The following is a 23,416-nucleotide window of genomic DNA, read 5'->3' on the forward strand; positions in this document are numbered from 1 at the left end:
TAAATTCTACTTTCACAGATTAAAGGGAGTCTATTGAAATTCCTCCCTTCTTCTGAAGCCTACATCAACCATTCCAGGGAAATGCCTCTCCCATCAGGACCCTTCATCCAGGATCTAGATGTCAGGAAACAATCATAGACTATGGTTTCTATGTCTCCAGGGAGTAACTTGCATCTCCCACTGAAACCTAATCCATAGGAAATTTGCAGCAAAATTGGAAACTCTGTAGGCATTTCCTTAGAATAACCTTCAGTGAACTGCATCACCTCTCTAAGTTAGATTTTCTTTAACAGTCAAAATAAAGGGGCTGATTAAATGGTCCCTTTGGCTTTGACTTTCTATAATATTAGCATACTATTACAGTTGTTGATTTCATCCTCGCTCATATTTGGGAAGAACCTATTTAAATCAAGATCTGATATTAACTTACTGGTTTCAAGTAAATCCTTTCTAGGTTTTTTTTTATAAAAAATATTTCAATGCATATGAAATAACTTGCACCTATAATGGCCACCACAGCATTTCAGAGCTTCTTCAGAACACTGACTACAAAACATCCTACATTTCAATTGATTTAATTCGATACCAAACCTGAATATCACAAATTATATGTATTCAAATTTTAAATACATGTATCTTTAATATTTTGCACCTAAAACAGTGGTGCTGGAAGGTACATTGAGGAGATTTAGTCCAATGCACTCACATTAGAATAAAGAAACAGGTCCTGAGAGAACCTATTTCAAGTGACTTGCCTATGGTCACATAGCTAAACAGAAAGTAAGGAAGGACCAAAAGCTGTTTAAAGGCCAGATCTATCTACTTCCTGTCCAACGCTCCCATTCCATGTTTGCAAATGTACTGTTGCCCAGTCTCATATAACTTGATAATCTGGGTAACTTTCAAATCAATTATTCAGTACAAAAACGTAACTTACCTAGTCACAATGTTCATAGGGACAAAACTAGATCAACCATTTATGACAGCCATTCATCTATTAATCTTGGCTGTTTTGAATCTAATAGATGACAACATTAATGAAAGATAACATATGAAATCCCAGAAGAATGTATCTCAGTTTAGAAATACCTAAGCGGGGGGCACCTGGGTGGCTCAGTCGGTTAAGCATCCCACTTTGGCTCAGGTTATGATCTCGCGGTTCATGACTTCGAGCCCCGCATCCAGCTCTGTGCTGACAGCTCAGAGCCTGGAGCCTACTTCAGATTCTGTATCTCTTTCTCTCTCTGCCCCTCCCCCCCCTTGTGCTCTGTCTCTCTCTGCCTCTCAAAAATAAATAAATGTAAAAAAAAAATAAAAAATGGAAATACCTAAGGAAATTAGCTTATCAAATTCACTGTCATTAGAACAATAAGAAATTCAATTATAATTTCAAAATGAAATAATCTAATATTACAATTCTAATTTAGTGTTTTAAATTCACCCCTCTTTACATGTTAATCAAAAAACTCAGAGTAGATTGTAAAAGTTTATTGATATGGTCAAAAAGCAAATAGCCAGACATTTGGTTATCTGTGCTACTACAATGTCATTTTGAATAGTATTTTTAAAATGCATAACAAATAATATTTAAAACATTACTAGAAAAGTAAATTAAGAGTCTACTTTAAGGCACTTCAGATGAAAGCAAATTTCAAAGTTTACATAAAATTAACTCTATTCTAAGTTTAGTAAATCTGCTTTCTACAGATTTTAGCTAGAATGTAACTTTTCTCCCTGCACAAGAAAAATGTGCTATAAGGGAGACAAAACAAATTAAAAAAAAGTGTCATTCTTTCAATGCTCATGGCACATTATCTGGAGCTATACAGATTACATGGAAGTAGTATTACCCTGGTCAGTCTGTACAAATCAGGGCATCTTTATACAAGTCTCATAAGAATCACAGCATAAATTTATTTGGCCTGAGACAATTACAAGAATAACAGATAAGGAATCCAAAATCACACAATTTACAGGGAAGTAATTACCAAAAAGTGAATTCACTAAAGGGGAAATGGTCAACTGTATGTCCCCACCCACCAAATCTTCAAACAAAAACCCTCATAAAATGTTTCTTCTTAGGCAATTATATCCATCTCTTCTGCAAATCTCTTTATGTAAGACTTTTAGACCACATGGGAGTTATTAGATAGTAAATACTAGGCAAAGTATTATTTTAATGTAATACTTCTAAGATTGCTTTAAAATTTTTTCACAATCGTAATTATCATATTTCCATAATAGTGGAATTTCAGGATATTCTTCATAGCTATAGGAAAGGTTATGGCTAGATCTAATGATAACTTTCATTCTTTCATTCTTCACATAAATTTGGTTAGCATTTATGGTTATTTCCACTGACAGAAAAAAAGACAAAACTCAAAAACTCTTCAAATATTTACTGTTTCTCTACTTGAGGTGTGGGAATGAAGGCTAAAATAATAGCAAAAACAGAACTGTCAGGAAACAATTTACTTTCCATTCACAGGCAACAACTCAATTATGTCAGGATGTGCTTCTTCCAGTCTAAGGGAGTCCTTCTCCTAAATACGAGGGTTAATGAAATATGTTGTAACTGTAATACAGAAATTGACTTAACCAGATGAACCTATTTTTTTCTCTAAGGTACAAATGAAATAAGCAACAATCTTTAATTTGCAGAAACATTTCAGACGATTTTTAAGTAACACTGATTTTAGCACTAAGCTACATTTTTATTAGAGTGGAACCTACCGTAAATAAAAGAAATTAAGGAGACAGAATAAACCTGAAATCTTTCCAAATAAAAATAGTTAACAACACATTCATGCAGAAATCATAATCCTGTATTTAGACTTTTTAATATCTATAGCTACCACGAAGCATAACTAGCACTGTATTTCAGCAGAAAACATGAAGGAGGGGGAGGACTGGCTAGTCTTTTCTACAGGTTAGATATGTACTCTAAACAATATTGTTCTATTTTCAGAAGATTGGATAGCACAGATTTCCCCACCCAAAAGGAAAGATGTGCAAAGTATACACATCCATGCAAAGATGGAAAAGCTAAAACTAGATTCCTGATACATTTATCTGTTAATAGGCATATGTAGGAACACCTGGTCAGTTCTTTTTTTCCCCTAATTTTGGGTAAGATAATATAAAATCAGATAGCCAAAAGCTTACTAAAGCAGTTTTGAACCTTGTTCTAATTAAAATGTAGTAGTTATAAAATTTTTATAATGTACTTAATTTTACTAAATTAAATGTTACATAAAGTTCATCAGGAAGGGAAGGTTATGAGGAGAATTGTATCCAAAATACTTCATGGTTTTGACAAGAAATTGCTTGTTAAGGCACTACAAATCTTCTTTGGTTAAATGATTAACTATTTAAATCACTTGAAAAAAAAAGAGGTAATACAAAATACACAAATTTCATTCTTTACAACACACACCCATTTTTCATTTTCCAATTTCCATTACTCCAGTGTCTACATATCTCTGGGGTCCTTTTTAACTCATCAGAAAGCTGAAATAAAAACATTAAACAATATGTTAGTCTTTGGAAAAAAAAGGCTTTACTTTTTTTTTTTTTTTTTGAGAAACAGAGAGTGTGTGCACATGCAAGCGGGGGAAGAACGGAGGAAGAGGGAGAGAGAGAATCCTAAGCAGGCTCCATGCCCAATGTGGAGCCTGATGTGGGGCTCAATCTCATGACAGTGAGATCATGACCTGAGCCAAAATCAAGAGTGGGATCTTAACTGACTGAGCCACCCAGGCACCCCACAATAGGCTTTAATTCTAACAAATACTGTATCTTGATTTTAACAGACAAAAGAGCATTTGGGTGTATGCATAATAAACTTTGAGTATTAATACCAAAAGTGAGAAACACCGAGATACTGAGATGGTCTTAGGCGAGAAGGAAATAGACATAAACTTAAGTTAAAATATGTCATGAAGAGAAATACTGATTAATAACTGAATCAACCATGGTGATGAAATAAAGCAATAGAAATCCCAGCGAGATTGCCCTTGTACTCCATTCAGTATTCTACAGAGGAGAAATTATTTTAAAATATATATACACAGAAGAATAAAAGTATAAAGGTAGAAGATTATAAATCAAAAATCAAAGTTTGGGTAGGTTTTGTTCTTAAAATTAAGTTTGCCAGCATAAATATGCATCAACTGATGAATGGATAAGAAGATGTGGTATATATATATATACAATGGAATATTTCTCAGCAGCCATAAAAAAGAACAAAATCTTGTCATCTGCAAAGACATGGATGGAGCTAGACAGTATTATGCTAAGTGAAATAAGTCAGTCAGAGAAAGACAAATACCATATGATTTTACTCATATGTGGAATTTAAGAAATAAAACAAACAATGGGGTGCCTGGATGGCTCAGTCAGTTAAGTGTCTGACTTTTCATCTTGGCTCAGGTCATGGTCTCACGGTTGTTGAGACTGAGCCCCACATTGGGCTCCATGCTGACAGTATGAAGCCTGCTTGGGATTCTCTCTCTCCCTATCTCTGTGTCCCTCCCCTGTGTGTGCTCTTTCTCTCTCTCTCAAAATAAATAAATAAATATTAAAATAGAAAGAAAACAAATGAGCAAAGGGGAGGGAGAAAGAGGGAATCAAACCAAGAAAGAGACTCTTAACTATAGAGAACTGATGGTTACCAGAATGGAGGTGGGGGGAGAATGGGTTATATAGGTTATGGGGATTAAGGCGTATATTTCTTGTAATGAGCACCAAGTATTATATGGAAATGCTGAATTACTAAATTGTACACCTGAAACTAATATTACACTGTATGTTAACTAACTGGAATTTTACTCACCATCAAAAAGAATTAAATCTTACTACTTGCAACCACATGGATGGAACTAGTGTATTTTGCTAAGCAAAATAAGTCAGTCACAGAAAGACAAATACCATATAATTTCACTAATATGTGGAATTTAAGAAACAAAACAGATGAACATAGGGAAAGGGGGAAAAAAGAGAGGGAAGCAAACCATGAGACTCCTAAGTCTAGAGAACAAACTGAGGGCTGATGGAAGGGAGGTAGTCGGGGGATGGGCTAAATGGGTGATGGGTATTGAAGAGGGCACTTGTGATGAGCACTGGGTGTTATACGTAAGTGATGAATCACTAAATTCTATTCCTGACACCAGTATTACACTATATGAAAACTAACTAAAATTTAAATAAAAATCTGAAAAAGAAATAAAAAAAGAAATAAAATTAAGTAAGTTTGCAAGAAAAAATTCAAAAAAAGATTGATTTATGTTGTTCATTGATCAAAAGAATCTAGGACTGTCACAATATAATCAATCAACCAAGGAGTTGTTCAAAATTACCTACTGCAAACATGTGTTAAAAGTAATATGAAAAATGAATTTGTCTCTCAAAAACATCACTTGATATACTTTATTTTTAGTGTTCATAGTCCTTTATACAACAGGACAATGTTGTATTAAAAGAACAGGAATTATGGCAACTGATACTCAGATTATAAAACTAACTCACAACATTCCCCATTATGTAGGTACACATCTCATGGCTACTAACAGAATAAAATCGAGAATTTACAACCAGGACAGTAATTTCTTCCCTGAGCCTTAGAGATCTCTATGAACATTTCAAGCCAATTAGATCTTCTTAAACACTCTTTCTTTTTTTGTTGTTGTTTTATAGTTTATTTATTTTGAGAGAGAGAGTGAGTGTGAGCAGGAGAAGGGCAGAGAGAGCCAGGCAGGCCCCATGCTGACAGTTCCCCACTCTTTCTTATACTCTCCATAAACTGGATTCTAGGGTACCTTGATGGCTCAGTTGGTTAAGCGTCCGACTTTTTTTTTTTTAACGTTTATTTGTTTTTGAAGGAGAGAGAGACAGAGCGTGAGCAGGGGAGGGGCAGAGAGAGAGGGAGACACAGAATGTGAAGGAGGCTCCAGTCTCTGAGCTGTCAGCACAGAGCCTGATGCAGGGCTTGAACTCACAAATCATGAGAGCTGAAGTCGGATACTTAGCCGACTGAGCCACCCAGGTGCCCCAAGCATCCGGCTCTTGATTTTGGCTCAGGTCCTGATTTCACTGTTCATGGGGTTGAGCCCCCATGCTGTTAGCACAGAGCCTGTTTTGGATTCTCTCTCTCCTTCTCTTTCTGCCCCTTGTCCCTGCTCATGTGCTCTTTCTTTCTCAAAATAAGTAAAAACCTTAAAAAATCAAAATAATAAAAAAATAAACTGGATTCTAATGAAATGTTCTGTTTATGCCATCTAAAGAACCTTGAAAAGTAGAGGTGAGAAGTTTTAAAATAACATTAAAAGATAATTTGCTCCAGGGTGCCTAGGTGGCTCAGTTGGTTGAGCGTCCGACTCTTGATTTTGGCTCAGATCATGATCTTGCATTTTGTGGCATCGATCCCCATGCTGGGCTCTGTGCTGACAGCATGGAGCCTGATTCGGATTCTCTCTCTCCCTCTCTCTCTCTGCCCCTCCTCTGCTCCCTCTCTCTCTCAAAATAAAAAAAAAATAATAAATAATAAATAAAATAATAATTTGCTCCTCAAGAGTAAGTAGAGTATGTGGACAAGGCATAAAATAATCTAATCATTAAGTGTTTTTAGATTTTTAGATTAAATTAGGTGATGTCAGAACAACCCTCAAAGATATTCCTGAGAAGAGAAATCACATACTATTGTCCATTATATCATAATTTTCTTAAGTTAATTTTTATATGCAACATATCTAAGTTAATGCCTATCTCTGCTTTAGAAGCTAGACTAGTTTGGAGGTAAAGAAAAACAAATATTATAAAGCAACATTAACTCTAATCATTGTTAAGTATAGGTAATCACTATGTAAATATAAAATAATCATACCTATATGGATATCCATGATATTTAGATCTGAAAATAGACAGCATCCAACTGAAGAATAATACAACAAGTACAATACCAGCCACACACATTACTGGAGAAAAACAAAAGGAGAGTAAAATGAGCATGTTAAGCAAAATAAAAAACTGGGGCACAAATTTTAGTCTACAAGAGTGAAAAGGAATGGATATAATTTACTGGTAAATTGCGATTTTCCAAAAATTTTCATACCTATTCTTTACTTAAAATTTTTTCTAAAGTTTATGTATTTACTTTTGCGAGGGGAAAGGGGCAGAGAGAGAGGGAGAGATAGAATCCCAAGCAGGCTCTGTGCTGTCAGTGCAGACCCCAATGTGGGGCTTGAACTCACGGTCTGTGAGATCATGACCTTAGTCGAAATCAAGAGTTGGACACCCAACCGAGTGAGCCACCCAGGCGCCTCCATACCTATTCTTTATCTTCAGGATTCTGCCTTCCCATTTAATTTGAACCATTACAATATAATAGAGTAGTTCCACTTATACACTTGTGCAATTTAATTGTATATAATAATATATTCCTTTAAAATTATCACAGTCAAGAAATTAGTGTTAGAAAGTTCTACTGACAAGGAAATCACTCACTAAATTCCTTCTAAACCCTTAAAAGTGGCCTTATTGTATTGATAAATATTGATTTAAAGACATCTGATAACATCATTGTGACACCCTCACTTGAAAGTACTTTATTCATTTATAGGTAACTACACTGCCTAAATAAGGTACTCATTCAATATGGATGCCTCATTTGAATGAGGGGGAAAATACTGAATCCTAGCTCTAAATTCATAGCTCTCTACATTCATTTCATATGCTCTGATTTGGCATAGCAGTTAACGACCTTAACTCTGGATGCTGACCCCACAATGCTCAAGTATGATTCCCATAACTTGAGGCTCTTTGAGTCCTGCGAATAACACTGGCTAAAAAGCACAGAGGTGGGGATGTGGGAAAGCATGTGTGCTACAGCAGTAGAAGTTCTAGGGAAACATACTTATTGGCCAACACAAAAAACAGCTTTTAGTTATCTTATACTTAGGGAACAGTTTTTTTTTTTCCTTTTTTAAGTTATCACATAATATGATTAGGGACTAAAATGTAAATATTAAAGGGGCACCTGGGTGGCTCAGTCAGTTAAGCATCCGACTTCAGCTCAGGTCATGATCTTGCAGTCTGTGAGTTCAAGCCCCGCGTCAGGCTCTGTGCTGACAGCTCAGAGCCTGGAGCCTGCTTCGGATTCTGTGTCTCCCTCTCTCTCTGCCCCTCCCTCACTTGCACTCTGTCTCTGTCTCTCAAAAATAAATAAACATTAAAAAAAATTTTTTTAATGTAAATGTTAAATATATTTTTTCTGAGTATTAACACATGATCATTGTAGAAGTCTTTTTTATCCAATTAAACACACATATACATGTATATCTATATCAATCTATATATAAAATCAGTCTGTGTATGTTTGTATTCTACTTTTTTCATGTAACATATCTAAAAGTGTCTAAGACAGTTTCTGGTATAAAACAAATGTTAAATAAGTGTTTATGGTTATCATTTGTATTATTTTATTAGGTTAGAACCTTAGAAGTAGATCAAATTGTGATTATTTTAATATATGTCACCAAAATACTTTATAATTTAAATTCATGCCACCAGTGTAGTACCCAGAGGGCCTATTCCCAATAATGGATACTGAGAAAAGCAAGTTTTTAAGTCAGGCAATTAAAGGATGTATACTGACTATATAAAAAATTGATACATTTGTTCTGCTTTTACAATATGTGAAGATTCATTTCAATTCAGAAAAATAAGAATCTTCTAAATCTGAAATCCAATGTCATCATCTTTTTTCTAGAATAAAAAGTAGACTTTATTTAGTGAGTTTAATTTGATAACATTTAACTTTGTAGTCATAAAAGTAAAACTCTGATTTAAAGTTATTTTATGTAAGTAAAATAAAACTACATTGCTAGCATTTCTTTGCAACAAGTACCCATGTGTGAATATTTTAATATATAAAAAGTTCACCCAAACCAATATAAAAAGTTCTAAGACTCTAATAGATTAAATAGCAAAAGTCAAAAAGGCTTTTTACATAAGGGAAAACACAAACAGCTAATAAACATTTAGAAAAATATTCAACTTTACTAATAACCAAAGAAGTACAAAATAATATAAAGTTTCCCCCTCATCTGATTAGCAAACACACACACACACACACACACACACACACACACAACCACACACACAGATTTTTAATGAGCTTAGCTTAGCTAATGTTGACAAAGTTACTGTGAAACAAGTATTTATTTATTTATTTTTTTTTTGGAAACAAGCATTTTTAAATGCCACTAGTAGGAATCTAAACTATCAGAACATCTGGGGAAAGAGTTTGGCATCATCAGTTTAAAACATCGAGAGAATTAAAAAATACACAGGACCATACAGTCATTGAGACAGAGAGAGACAGAGCGTGAGCAGGGGTGGGGCAGAGAGAGAGGGAGACAGAATCCAAAGCAGGCTCCAGGCTCTGAGCTGTCAGCACAGAGCCCGATGCGGGGCTAGAACTCATGAACTGTGAGATCATGACCTGAGTCGAAGTCGAACGCTTAACCGACTGAGCCACCCAGGCGCCCCTGTAGGAATCTACCTTAAGAAATTAATATGACTGGGTGGCTCAGTCGGCTGGGCATCTGACTTCGGCCCAGGTCATGATATCGTGGTTCGTGGATTCGAGCCCCCGCATCGGGCTCTGTGCTGACAGCTCAGAGCCTGGAGCCTGCTTTGGATTCTGTGTCTCCCTCTCTCTCTGCCCCTACTCACACTCTGTCTCTGTCTCTCAAAAATAAATAAACATTGAAAAAAAATTTAAAAAAAGAAATTAATATGAAATGAGAATAAAGCTTAATATACTATGATAGTCATTAAGGAAATATTATTATAATGGAAGTTAGAAGAAAAACTAAATGTTTAACAAAATCAGAATGGTTAAGTAAACTACCGCATAGAGTACAAATTTAAAATTATGTATAGGAAAATATTTATTAGTGAATTGTTTAAGTCCAGTTAAAAAGGGAGGTACAAGATTTAAAATTTTATACACAGAGTTTTAAATATGTTTTTACAAATGAAAGAAACTATATTAAAACATTAAAATATTTAACTTCTCAATTATGGAATAATGGGTATTTCTCCCCCCAAATGTTTCACACTCTGATTTCCCTTCACATTTTCTACATTAAGTGTATGTTACTTTTAAAATAATTAAGAAGTAAAACAACACACTTATATCTAAGAGAGGAAGTGATTAAGAGGACATTCTTTTTTCTATATTAAAAGCAGAATTGTTATGTAACATTATATGCCAACTATATTTTAATAACACAAAATAAAAATTAAATAAAAAGTAAAGGTATAATTGTTACATTTTGGCATATGATATAACTTACTCTTTCGCTTTCCAATATCCATGTCAGAGGTAGCAGCTTCACATAAGAGCACCATCCCTAAGGTAACCCCACCATCTTAGAAAAATTGTTTAAGGAGAAATTCATACAGACACAAAGACATACTACTTTAATATTCTTATTATTTCATGAAGAAAATTATAATGAACATACAAACCTTCAAATTTCAATTACCAAAAACTAAAATACATAATCTTGTATCTATACAGAATGGCAATTATTTACTATGAAGATATAATAAAAATATTAAGGTTGGAAAATTACTTCATTTACAAATAAAAACTAATATTTTCAACAAATATCCCACAATAACTCACAAATGAAATATGAGTTTTCCTGACATGGTACTTTGATATAACCTTTCTGGACATTCTGGCAACTATTGCTCCATCCTTGTATATGTTTTATTTATTTATTTATTTTAATGTTTATTTATTTTGAAAGAGAGAGAAAGAACTTGAGCAAAGGAGGGACAGAGAGAGAGAATCCCAAGCAGGCTCCATGCTGCCAGTGCAGAGCCCGATGCAGGGCTTGATCTCATGAACCAAGAGATCATGACCTGAGCCGAAATCAAGAGTTGACATTCAACCACCTGAGCCACCCAGGCACCCACAACCTTGTATACATTTTAAAACATAAATATCCTTTATGATTATTCAACCACCCTCCCAAATTGAAAACACTTGAAATGTACACCATTTGGAGAGAATAGCAACTAATTTTTATTTAAAAAATAACTTTTCAAAAATTCTCCAGAATTTCAACAATTAACTGTTAAAGCACAAATTACTACTAAACTCAGCTTGACATATTCTAATAAAAAAAAAAGAAAATCCTGTATGTCATCACCTCAATTTTATTCAGCTTAATATAGAAGCTACATAAATACAAAATATACCTACTCATGAAAATAGGTTACACATGGGATGGTTAACTGCTAAAATAAGCAAAATTGAATTTTAAAGCAAATATAATGTGTTCTAATAGAAAAGAGAAATTTACCCTGCAGTTTGGTAAATACAAACAGCAGTTAAAAATGCCCAAATCACCAAGGTCATGATCTCACAGTTCATGGGTTTGAGTCCTGTGTCAGGCTCTGTGCTGACAGCTCAGAGGCTGACGCCTGCTTCGGATTCTGTATCTCCCTCTCTCAGTCCCTTCCCCACTCGGCACTCTGTCTGTGTCTCTCAAAAATAAATTAAACATCAAAAAACTTTTTCTTAAAGCCCATATCAGGGATGCCTGTGTGGCTCTGTCAGTTAAGCAGTCCACTCTTGATTTCATCTCAGGTCATGATCTCACAGCTTTGTGAGTTTGAACCCCATGTCGGGCTCTGCGCTGATTGCTCAAAGCCGGCTTGGGATTCTTTTTCTCTCTGCCCTTCCCCCTCTAGTGCTCTCTCTCTCTCTCTCTCTCCTCAAAATAAATAAACTTTAAAAAAATGCCCAAATTAATTACACATACACACATACACATTGTAGGCTACCACATGTGGGTATGATTAAGAAGAAAGGGAAAAATAGGTGTTCAGGTAAAGCCTGAATTTATCATTGGCTCTATAGTTTGTCTATTCATCCCTTCACTATGGTCTTGCACTCTCTCTCAATAGCCTTTTTTTAGGCATTATGCCCATTCATCATGCTTTTAGTTGCTTAGACAAGTAGTATTCTGCAATGATTATTTTTTCTAAGGTTCTTTATACCCAGATACATGAAAAGACTGATCATTTCTGTAGGCTTTGGTTAGAAGGCACTCTTGATTTATGGCTGAGACTTTTGCTTTCGGAATGGTTTGTTTTGTATCATGGTCTATATGTATTTTCTTTAAATAAGCTTTCCATCTTGCAATATACCGCCAAGGTCTTTGTGTGCTGTTCTCAGTTATCAAGAGCTGTGATGTACTCCCATATGTATTGTTTCATTTCATTTATTGGTTCATATCATTTATTGACAAACTTTTACTGACACTGCCTATTATATGGCAGGTGCTTCTAGATGTTGGGAGTTAAAAGTTGGACAAAATTAGGGCGCCTGGGTGGCTCAGTCAGTTGAGTGTCCGACTTCAGCTCAGGTCATGATCTCACAGCTCGTGGGTTTGAGCCCCATATTGGGCTCTGTGCTGACAGCTCAGAGCCTGGAGCCTGCTTCGGATTCTGTGTCTCCCTCTCTCTCTGCCCCTCCCCTGTTCACACTCTGTATCTCTCTCTCCCCTCAAAAATAAATGAAGATTAAAGAAAATATTTTTTAAAAGTTGAACAAAATATAGACCACTCTTTGGACAAGTTTACTTTCTAGTGGGATATATAAGTGATGAAACAAATAATAAATAATTACTTAATCATGATTAAATGTTACTATGGGAGAACTAAATAGAAATTAGAGAAAGTAGTATTTTATAACACATAAGAACTGGGCTATAAAATGAGCTAGCAGTGGGGCGCCTGGGTGGCTCAATTGGTTAAGCGTCCAACTTCGGCTCAAGTCATGATCTTGTGGTTCATGAGTTTGAGCTCCGCATTGGGCTCTGTAGCTCAGAGCCTGGAGCCTGCTTCTGATTCTGTCTCCCTCTCTCTCTGCCCTCCCCCACTCACGCTCCGTCTCTCTCTTAAAAATAAACATTAAAATTTTTTTTAAAGAACTAGGAGAACTAAAGTATATTATATATGATGAAGGCAAATACATTTGCATAAAATGAGGCATAATTATAAAATTGTGGAAAAATGTTTAAATTACGTACTTTGAATTATTATTATCCGAGGTAATTTAAGCAATGACATACAATTTCTTTGCCTATTGAATTAGCAGTTTAAAAAAGTGAGAAAACAGGGGGACCTGTGTGGCTCAGTCAGTTAAGACCTCAGACTTGGGCTCAGGTGACGGATGATCTCACAGTTCATTAGTGCACTTGTGCATGCACTCTCACACTGTCTCTCTCAGAAATAATAAATGAATAAACTTTAAAGAAAAAATGTGAGAATACATAATAATACTTAGAACTTGTCAGGGCTATCAGTGCACATATTCTGGCAGCAATCCTCCTTCCCTTTTTTTCAGTAAAATTATTTTGGAAAATAATTTAGACAAAACATCAAGAACAATAGAAAGATTTGTACACTTTGCTTCAAATCTTCTGAGAATGTGGAGATACGTCAAATTATCTTATATTTATTTTTTTAATGTTTATTTTTGAGAGAGAGTATGCATGAGTGGGGTAGGGGCAGAGAGAGAGGGAGACACGGAATACAAAGTAGGCTCCAGGTTCTGAGCTGTCAGCATAGAGCCCGACGCGGGGCTCCAACCCACAAACCATGAGATCGTGACCCAAGTCGAAGTTGGACACTTAACCAACTGAGCCACCCAGACGTCCCTGCCAAATTATGTTTATATCCAAGTAAACACTCGTTGCAATGTTAACAATAGGAGAATAACTGAATTATAATATACATATTATATAAATATTAAGAATGATCACTATTTTTCTTTGCCTGTATTTTCTTATTTCTCTGTAATTCTCATGCAACGTTTATAACTATAAAGGCCAACAATGATACAGAAAATGCTTGTGATATATTAAACCAAACTGCATACAAAGTATGTCTATAACTACAAAAAAAGGAGCACCCCCTCAAAAAAATACAAATAAGCAAAGAATGCAAGAGGATATGCGAAAATAAACCTAGATTTTAATATTAGGGTTTAAGATCATGGATGAAATTTTTCTTATCTGCTGTTTTATTTTTTACATTCAAATATATTTAATGTATAATTCCATTTGTGTAAAGTTAAAAAATAAGCAAAACTGATCCACATTGTTAGCTGTCAGGATAGTAGTTACCTTTGGGTGGGGAGGTAGCAATCTGGAGGAGGTGATGAGATGGAGGAGGCTTTGGGTTGTGAGTAAAATTTTATTTCATCAACTGGGTGGTGGTTACACCCAGTTTTGTTCATTTTGTGAAAATTTATCAAACTGTACACTGCACTTATAAATTGTGAACATTTCTGCATGAATATAATAATTCAAATTAAAAAGTTTAAAATGTTATTTTAAAAGTTGCTTTTAGTAGATCACTCAATTCATACAGATTACTTTATTAATCATGTAGTAAATTATACAATACTAAAATAATGATAAATATGTGGATATTTTCCAAACTCATAATTATTAGTAGTAGTCTCATTCTATTAGTTCTTATCACATGGTAACTTTTGAGTTTTTAGGCTTTGTGTCCATTAAAAAAATAAGGGATTTTCAGTCTCCCATAAAATTCCCTACTGCTAACAAAGTTAAATAACTTCATTCATGGTCTCACCATCACACCTTATTACACAGTATTTAAAGTACTGTCTTGTAATCTGTACACATCAGTTTGTCCCAATACTGTAAGTTCCTTAGATAAATCATGCATTCGTAACATTTAGCAAAGTAATTGCTCAGAAAACATCACTCACACCTTCCTAACCACTACCAAAAAAGCTAAAACAAAATAAAGGAAAAATAAATATCTCACTGAAAAAAATTTCCCATTTTGCATTCTATTAACCAAATTTACAAAAAATGCTGTATTTCCAAATAGAAACTATTGTGACTTCATCAAAATAAAAAGCTTCTGCACAGTGAAGCAAATAATCAACAAAACTAAAAGGCAACCGACAGAACGGAAGAAGATATTTGCAAATGACATATCTGATAAAGAGTATCCAAAATATATGAAGAACTTACAAAACTCAACACCCAAAAAGCAAATAATTCAGTTAAAAACTGGGCAGAAGACATGAATAGACACTTCTCCAAAGAAGATGTACAGATGGCTAACAGACACATGAAAAGATACTCAATTTCACTGATCATCAGGGAAATACAAATCAAAACCACAATGAGATACCACCTCACACCAGTTAGAATGTCTAAAATTAACAACACAGGAAACAACAGGTGTTGGCAAGGATGTGGAGAAAGGGGAACCCTCTTACACTCTTGGTAGGAATGCAAACTGGTGAAACCACTGTGGAAAACAGAATGGAGGTTCTTCAAAAAGTTAAAAATAGAACTACCCTATGATCCAGCAATTGCACTAGTAGGAATTCACCAAAAGGATACAAAATTACAAATTTAAAGGGATACATGCCCTCCAATGTTTATAGCAGCATTATCAACAATAGCCAAATTGTGGAAAGAGCCCAAATGTCCATCAACTAATGAATGGATAAAAAAGATGTGAGAGATATAGATGAGATAGAGATAGAGATAGAGATATATAGATATAGAGAGGGAATAGAATATTACTCAGCCATAAAAAAGGAATGAAATCTTGCCATTTGCAATGATGATGATGTGGATGGAGGTGGAAGAAGGTATTATGCTAAGCAAATTACATCACTCAGAGAAAGACAAATACCATGTGATTTCACTCATATGTGTAATTTAAGAAACAAAACAAATGAACATAAGAGGGGGGGAAATGAGAGGCAAACAAAGAAACAGGCTCTTAACTATAGAGAGCAAACTGATGGTTACCAGAGGGAGGTGGGTGGGGGAATGGGTTAAACAGGTGATGGGGATTAAGAAGGAGGGCACTTGTGATGAACACCCAGTGTTGTATGTAATAGTTGAGTTACTAAATTCTACACCTGAAACTAAATTTACACTATATGTTAACTAATTAGAATTTAAATAAAAACTTGGAAAGGAAAAAAATGCTATCTTTCAACAGGCTTGCAATCTGTTCCAAATGTATGTGAAGCTTTAAGTAATGTTTAACCTTTAGGCAGAAGAAAAAGGTAAGACTATTCCTATTTCTTAAACTTCTTATATAATTATACTTAAAAACTAAGGACAAGCTTAGGAGAGAATTTTGACAGTCTACAATGTTAAAGAGACCATGATTAAGGTCCAGGTTCTACCAGAAAGAGTGACATGGTTCATAGACCAGGCTCTCAAGTTGAAAGCCATGGATGGAGAGGATGGAGAAAATGGGAGAAAAACATTGAAGAGACAGTAACTAAAACATTTTTCAAAATTAATGAAGGGGGGGGCGCCTGGGTGGCTCAGTCGGTTAAGCGGCCGACTTCGGCTCAGGTCATGATCTCGTGGTCTGTGAGTTCGAGCCCCGCATCGGGCTCTGTGCTGACAGCTCAGAGCCTGGAGCCTGTTTCAGATTCTGTGTCTCCCTCTCTCTGACCCTCCCCCATTCATGCTGTCTCTCTCTGTCTCAAAAATAAACATTAAAAAAAATTTAAAAAAAAATGAATGAAGGGTACTGACCCACAGATTGAGGAAGTTCTGCAACCCAGAAAACAGGAGGAATACAAATAAAAACATTAGGAAAAAAGTCTTAAAATCCATCAGAGAAAGACACACTGCCTTCAAAGAACAATAATAAGAATTAAATCTAACTTTTTCACAGAAACTACATAAGTAAAATACAATGGAATAACATTTCCAAAGTGCTTAAAGAAATCTAGAAATCTATACCTGTAAAATACCCTTCAACAATGAAGAAGAAATAAATTTTTTTGGAAAAAAAGTTAGGACAAAGCTAGAACACCAACAAACCACAAATCACTTAATATTGTATAATTTTATCTGCCAGTTTGCTACACTATTCAGTTTCAAAATATCATTAATTGAGACCATTTTGAGACACTGAAAAATTTCCAAGGTATAGTAATTTGTTAATACACCAAACCATAAACAAGCATTTTCAAATTAAATTTTCAAATAATTTTAAATAGGACAGAGAAAGACAAACTTGTATCGTCTCTTATATGTGGAATCTAAAAATAAATTATATATACACACATGCCTGCAAGCATTCATGGATACAGAGAACAGACTGGTGGTTACTAGAGAAGGGAAGTAAGGGGTGGGAGAAATGGGTGAACTTTTTTAGTTTAAGTAAACTGAATAAAAAATGTTAAAAGAATAAAAAAATAAATTGAATAAAAAATTTTAGGGTTTGAAAGAAACATGGTTTGGATCATATTTTTCTTGCGATCTTCTTTCTTATCATAAGGAATAGGTGTTTATTATTAATTTTTTTGGCTCACCATTCCATGACTGAACAGATGAACTTTCCTGGCTCTGAACTGGATTTTAAGCAGATTTGTTTTCCATATTATACATGAACACTGTTTTGAGAAAATATCATTTTCCCAAATGTCCTTCAATTAAAACCAAAAGCTTAAATTTTTTCCAGAATGTTTCTCTTCAAGTATCTCTATTAAATAAATCACTGATATAGTACAATAAAATGGGGAACGATTTACAAAGATTGACTAAAGGGGGTATTTCCAAGGGTTTTGATTTTTTCTTTACACTTCTTTTTATTTTCTAAATTTCCTTTAATTAACTTGTATTGCTTTTATAATCAGAAAAAAATTTTTAAGGGATTAAATTACTCATATTGATTGTAATCACCTTCAAATTTCTTAGCCAGTTCTTAGTATAATCCATTGTCAACAGAGTAAGTGTTGAACTAGATGACCTCTAAATTCTTTAGATTATGAGATGAGACCTTACCATCAAGCCACTGGGCAGTTTTCTCTAACAGCCTGGGCTACAACTGACTCTAATGTCAATGTCAGGACCCCTTGGCCAAGAAGCACAACTCTAGGAACATTACATTTGTTTACCTTGTTGATTTGTTCTGCAGAGTCACTGCTTGTATATTCGTGGGGTGGGGGTAAACTGTGTTCAGTAATACTATGAAATTTAGACACTGACCTGTGTGTTACTGTTGAGACTGAAATTTTCAGATGTGAGAAAGTAAAAATCTGCCCTGCCATTCAAAAGAATGGGACAACATACAAAAAGCAGCTACAAAGTTCACAGGAAATAATATTTCTACCTAGGACGTGCTGCAGCTATAAAATGTCAAAATAACCTCTGTCTTTGAGTAACTACTGTTTTTTACTAAATGATGAACACTGTTCTCTAAAATCATACACTGATTCAAATTGTATCACTAAGGTAACAATCCATTCTTGCCTGGAGGATCTAAGTCACTAAATGTACAATTTCTTCTTTTATTTCAGAGGGAGAGAGCACACGCAAGTAGGGGATGGGGGCAGAGAGAGAGTCTTAAGCAGGCTCCATGTCAGCACGGAGCCAGACATGGGGCTTAATCCCATGACCCTGGGATCATGACCTGAGCTGAATTAAAGAGTCAGATGCTTAACCAACTGAGCCACCCAGGTGCCCTAATGTACAATTTCTAAGTAGCCTCAATTTACAACTAAATAAAGCTTCAAATAAAGAGTTTGTGAAGACAAACTCCCACATTTATCTGAACTCTGTATAGTTTCTAGGAAACAGAATCCTGTGTCCACTTCACAGTCCAAACTTGATACTGATCCCTTTACATTTAGCCTGGCTTTCCTTTAAGTTTATCAAAAACATTGCTTCCTTTACATTTCACCTAAGCTTCACCCTTCCTTCAAATTTTATAATAACTCTATCTTTCCTTAGGTAAGATGTCACATGATTCTTCTGATGTGCAGTCTCCCTTGAATCAGTGATCAATAAACCTGGCTCTATCAGACTGCAGGTTTGTCTCTGATTGCACTAAGATAGATGGCACGGAAATATGATTCCAAAGATATTAAAACTTGCATTAATAAGAGAGCAGCCTCAGCTTGCCTGGGTGGCTCAGTCATTTAAGCATCTGGCTCTTGATGTAGGCTCGGGTCATGGTCTCACGGTTCCTGAGTTCGAGCCCCACGACAGGCTCTTCACCGACAGAGCCTGCTTGGGATTCTTCCTCTCTCCCTCCCTCTCTGTTCCTCTCCCAATTGTGCTGTTTCTCTCTCAAAATAAATAAATAAACAAAAAAATAAGAGAGAAGCCTCAACCAAACACTATAGACAAAATACTAGAATGTGAGCAAACAGACAAAATGTAGCACCAAGGACTTATTATAAAGAGGATACTAAACAGAAGAACAATATGTGTTTCAGCTACAAACTGGGCTTGGCTGCTTCCATGGATATAATTCTGGGGGGAAAAAAGACAAAATTAAATCTTTAAACATACATTAACTTTTGGTATTCTAATCCTAAAATGGGCTATTTTCAATTCCTATGAAATTATTAATTTACCTGATGTATACCAGCACTGGATCTGTGGTATTCATCAATAAGTAATTTGGACAAAATAAACATTATTTCTGTGTTTTTATTCATTTGCCTTTTCATTGTACTTATACTATGTTTTCAACAACAGAACATAAGAGAAAACTAGTATTTCAGTGTACAAGACCATGAGGTATAATAATGTAAACTTCATGAAGACAAAGATTGTTTTTCTTCTTTATCACTATAATACTTAGCACAGTGCCTAGAAATGGTACATGCTCAAGTACTAGATCAATTATTCTATTTAGTTCAAGTCTGACTTTCATAGTCAGCCCAGTCAAAAGGACTCACCAAATGGGATAAGGAACTTTCCACTTTTTTTGTTTTTTAGGAACTTTCTACTTTTAAGAGAACTTTTCAGTAATTGAAGCTCAGTATCAGAGAAATTAAAAGGTAAAAACTAAACCTAGGTCCTTCACATCCTGGCAATGATGTCACAAAATAATTATTAAAGTTAACTTTGGTATACAGTGGAAAGAAATTCCAGACTTCCCTTACCACATGTCCTGTGTGGGGATTCTTATGAGCATACGGTGGTCCTCTTATATGGTTCCACATTTGACCTGATGTCATAGCAAGCACAAAACACTAAAAAACAAAAAATAATGAAATACTTATACAACATGGTGCAGCTGCTCCCACACTGATTAACAGGTTTATGAAAAGTGTGTCTGCTTAAGTAATATGTGAACAAAATTTTTTCAGATAAATGATTTTTGATTAAGTCTTGTATTTCACAAGAACCAATAATAGTTACTCTGAAAGGAAAACCCTATTTTAAAATTATAAATAAGCTGACACAAGTTTCACAATTGAAAACTGAAAAGTCTTTTAGAATATTTTCAAAGGGGGGCACCTGGGTGGCTCAGTCTGGTTGAGTGTCTGGCTCTTTGTTTCCGCTCAGGTCATGATCTCATGGTTCAGTTTGGGAGTTCAAGCCCCGTGTCAGGCTCTGCGCTGGCAACCCAGAGTCTGCTTGGGATTCTTTCTCTCTCTCCTTCTCTCTTTCTCTCCCTCTCTCTCTGCCCCTCATCTGCTGGTGCTCTCTCAAATAAAAATTAAAAAATTTTTTGAGAGAGAGAGAGAGAGAGCGAGCGAGAGCGGAAGAGGGGCAGATAGAGAGGGAGACACAGAATCCAAAGCAGGCTCCAGGCTCTGAGCACAGAGCCCAACACGGGGCTCGAACTCATGAACCACGAGATCACGACCCGAGCTGAAGTCGGACACCTAATCGACTGAGCCACTCAGGTGCCCCAACATTAAAAAATTTTTTAATACAAAAGAAAATTAGAAAAAAAGAGCATTTCCAAAAGAAATGCATATTTTCATAGGGGTGAATAAAAACGGAGTATGAGTTTCTCCAAACCCTGGCCATCCTAATGAGATAATGGAGGAAAGAAACTGATTTTAAGGCATGAAATAAAAACATATAAAATCTCTTCTCACAGGTAAGAAATAAACTTAATGCTACCTAACTATACTATATCGTATGCAAACAATTTTTGTTCTAAATTTACTTACCAAGGCTGCAAAAGCCCATCCAGTCTTATTGAAGAGAAATTCCATATTGCTTCTTCGAAGATATACGAGTCCACCAATAACAGCCAAAAGCAATCCCAACATAAGAGGACCAGCATAATTTGGAGGTCTAATTACTCTAATCTAATGGAAAGGAAAGAAAAATGTTTTAAAGTATGAAATTTATTTGTTAATTATATAGGTCAAACTGATTTGAAATGAAAGCAATAAAAATTAGTGTGGTTATCGTTGTGATGAGCACTGGGTGTTGTATGAAAGTGGTGAATCATATTTCACATGTGAAACTAACATTATACTGTATGTTAACTAACTGGATGTTAAAAAAAATTTTTAATGTTTATTTATTTTTGAGAGAAAGACAAAGCACAAGCGGGGGAAGGGCAGAGAGAGAGGGAGACACAGAATCCAAAGCAGGCTCCAGACTCTGAGCTGTCAGCACAGAGCCCGATGCAGGGCTCAAACTCACATACTGTGAGATCATGACCTAAGCTGAAGTTGGATGCTTAACCGACTGAGCCACCCAGGCGCCCCAATAAAAATTTTTTAAAAATTATTTCAAAGTCTTTCAGGAAAAATTACACTTCTTTTCTTTTCATCCTAATCAAAATAGTCTACAGTATATCCTAAAATGGGATGAGATAAGTACAACATTCTGCTTACAACATAACATCTTTTAGATTAAGATGTATTTGCCAAGTTGGGATGCCTGGGTGGCTCAGTCGGTTGAGCGTCCAACTTCGGCTCAGGTCATGATCTCACGGTTCGTGAGTTTGAGCCCCGCATTGGGCTCTGTGCTGACAGCTCGGAGACTGGAGCCTGCTTCCAATTCTGTGTCTCCCTCTCTCTCTGCTCCTCCCCTGCTCACACGCTCTCTCTCAAAAATAAATAAAGATTAAGATGTATTTGCCAAGTATCACTAGATAGTCCATGGACTTAATGAGGTCAAAGGAGTGGTTTCCATACTGAATTCAAGAAGGTGATAGAAGATGTTTTATAATTTCACTCTTTCATCAGGATGATTCTGTTAAATGCTACTTTTGAAGGGGCTACTGAACTATTACCACTTCAGTGATATGGGGAGGAGACCAATTAGGACCTCCCGTAAGACTTCAAGTGGATAATGGCAAAGTAACTTTCTACAAAGTAGGGAAACTTACGTTGACATCAGTTCTGTCAGCAATCCACCGGGCAATCTGTTCAGCTGAAAAACCACGCACCTGCAACTCATATGTATCACCTCGTTTGGGTTTCCCTTTTGCAGGAAAGTTGATGAAAGTTGGAGCTGAATTCATGTTTAGCTGAAAAAAAAGAAGTCCATGAAAATATAAGTTATCAAGAAAATAATCTTAACAGCAAATATTTTCTTGAAATTTAGGCATCTTAAGGAAAGTGGTAAGCAGTGGAGTCAGGATTCAAATCCAAGGCGGCCTGTGACCTTAATTAATTAGTACACTTTACTGACCAAATATTAATTCCTAGCTAAGTAGTCTATACTTTCTACTTTAGAATGGAAAATCTCATATATCACAAACATTTTCATCTGTTCAGAAATTATGCAAAAATAATACATTTGTGAGAACTAAAATTGCCTTATGTAGCTGGACTAAGCTCCAAATAGAGTACATTCTCAATCTGGAGAAAACAAGACAGTGCTCTAAAACTGCAATGAAATACATACATACATATATACATACATACATACATACATACATACATACATAACACTGCAGTGAAAACCATCAAAATGGTAGTCATATGCAAAAACAGTTAATTCTAAAAAGTTCATAAATGTTTACTGATAAGCATCACATTTTTCTATTCTCTATAATGAGACGATGGTATGCTTAAAGAAGACAACATTGGAATTGCTAAGGTAAAGAAACCATGACTGACTCATCTGCATTGTATCTTTCCTGATGTGATATAACTGTATTTGTGGAAAATACAAAGTCTGAGTAAGTCCAGGGAAAAGATGCTGACCAACTGATGCAAACATTCAGGTCCCTCAACAGGTAATCCAATAATGGAGATTAGCTTGTATAAGACAACTATAATTTAAAGACATCAGCCAATAAAATAATCCAACTCCCTTGCTTTGATTCTATACTCACAATAGAACCCTCTAATAGTAATTTTTTAGACTTTCCCATAAGGAAGAAAAGTATAGTGATTAGTCGATATGATTATTTGGTCTCCTTGGCAATATAATATGGCAAATTAATGAATTAATAGATTAGTCCCTTATTTACCAACATCCATGTGAGTGTGCACAGTCTCCAGAACTAGGTAAATTCTGGCTACATTGTTAAAATTCAATTTCTCAATTTGAAAAGCTAAGAACCTTGGGGCGCCTGGGCGGCTCAGTTGGTT

At 35.3% G+C, this 23,416-nt stretch overlaps 1 protein-coding gene across 1 annotated transcript in view; it reads right to left on the bottom strand.

Moving 5' to 3' along the window:
• Window positions 1-1,473: 1,473 nt before the first annotated feature.
• Window positions 1,474-23,416, bottom strand: part of MAGT1 (magnesium transporter 1) — a 59,638-nt gene continuing 37,695 nt past the window's right edge. Inside the window, exons 4-10 of the mRNA XM_047844467.1 lie at window positions 22,204-22,344; window positions 21,029-21,169; window positions 20,006-20,095; window positions 19,304-19,367; window positions 10,359-10,433; window positions 6,881-6,971; window positions 1,474-3,510 (exon numbers count right to left, since the gene is read on the bottom strand). Coding sequence (XP_047700423.1) covers window positions 3,495-3,510; window positions 6,881-6,971; window positions 10,359-10,433; window positions 19,304-19,367; window positions 20,006-20,095; window positions 21,029-21,169; window positions 22,204-22,344 — 618 coding nt within the window. The 3' untranslated portion in view covers window positions 1,474-3,494. The remainder of the gene's footprint in view (window positions 3,511-6,880; window positions 6,972-10,358; window positions 10,434-19,303; window positions 19,368-20,005; window positions 20,096-21,028; window positions 21,170-22,203; window positions 22,345-23,416) is intronic.

The sequence above is a fragment of the Prionailurus viverrinus genome, chromosome X, assembly GCF_022837055.1.
Source record: "Prionailurus viverrinus isolate Anna chromosome X, UM_Priviv_1.0, whole genome shotgun sequence".
NCBI lineage: Eukaryota > Metazoa > Chordata > Mammalia > Carnivora > Felidae > Prionailurus > Prionailurus viverrinus.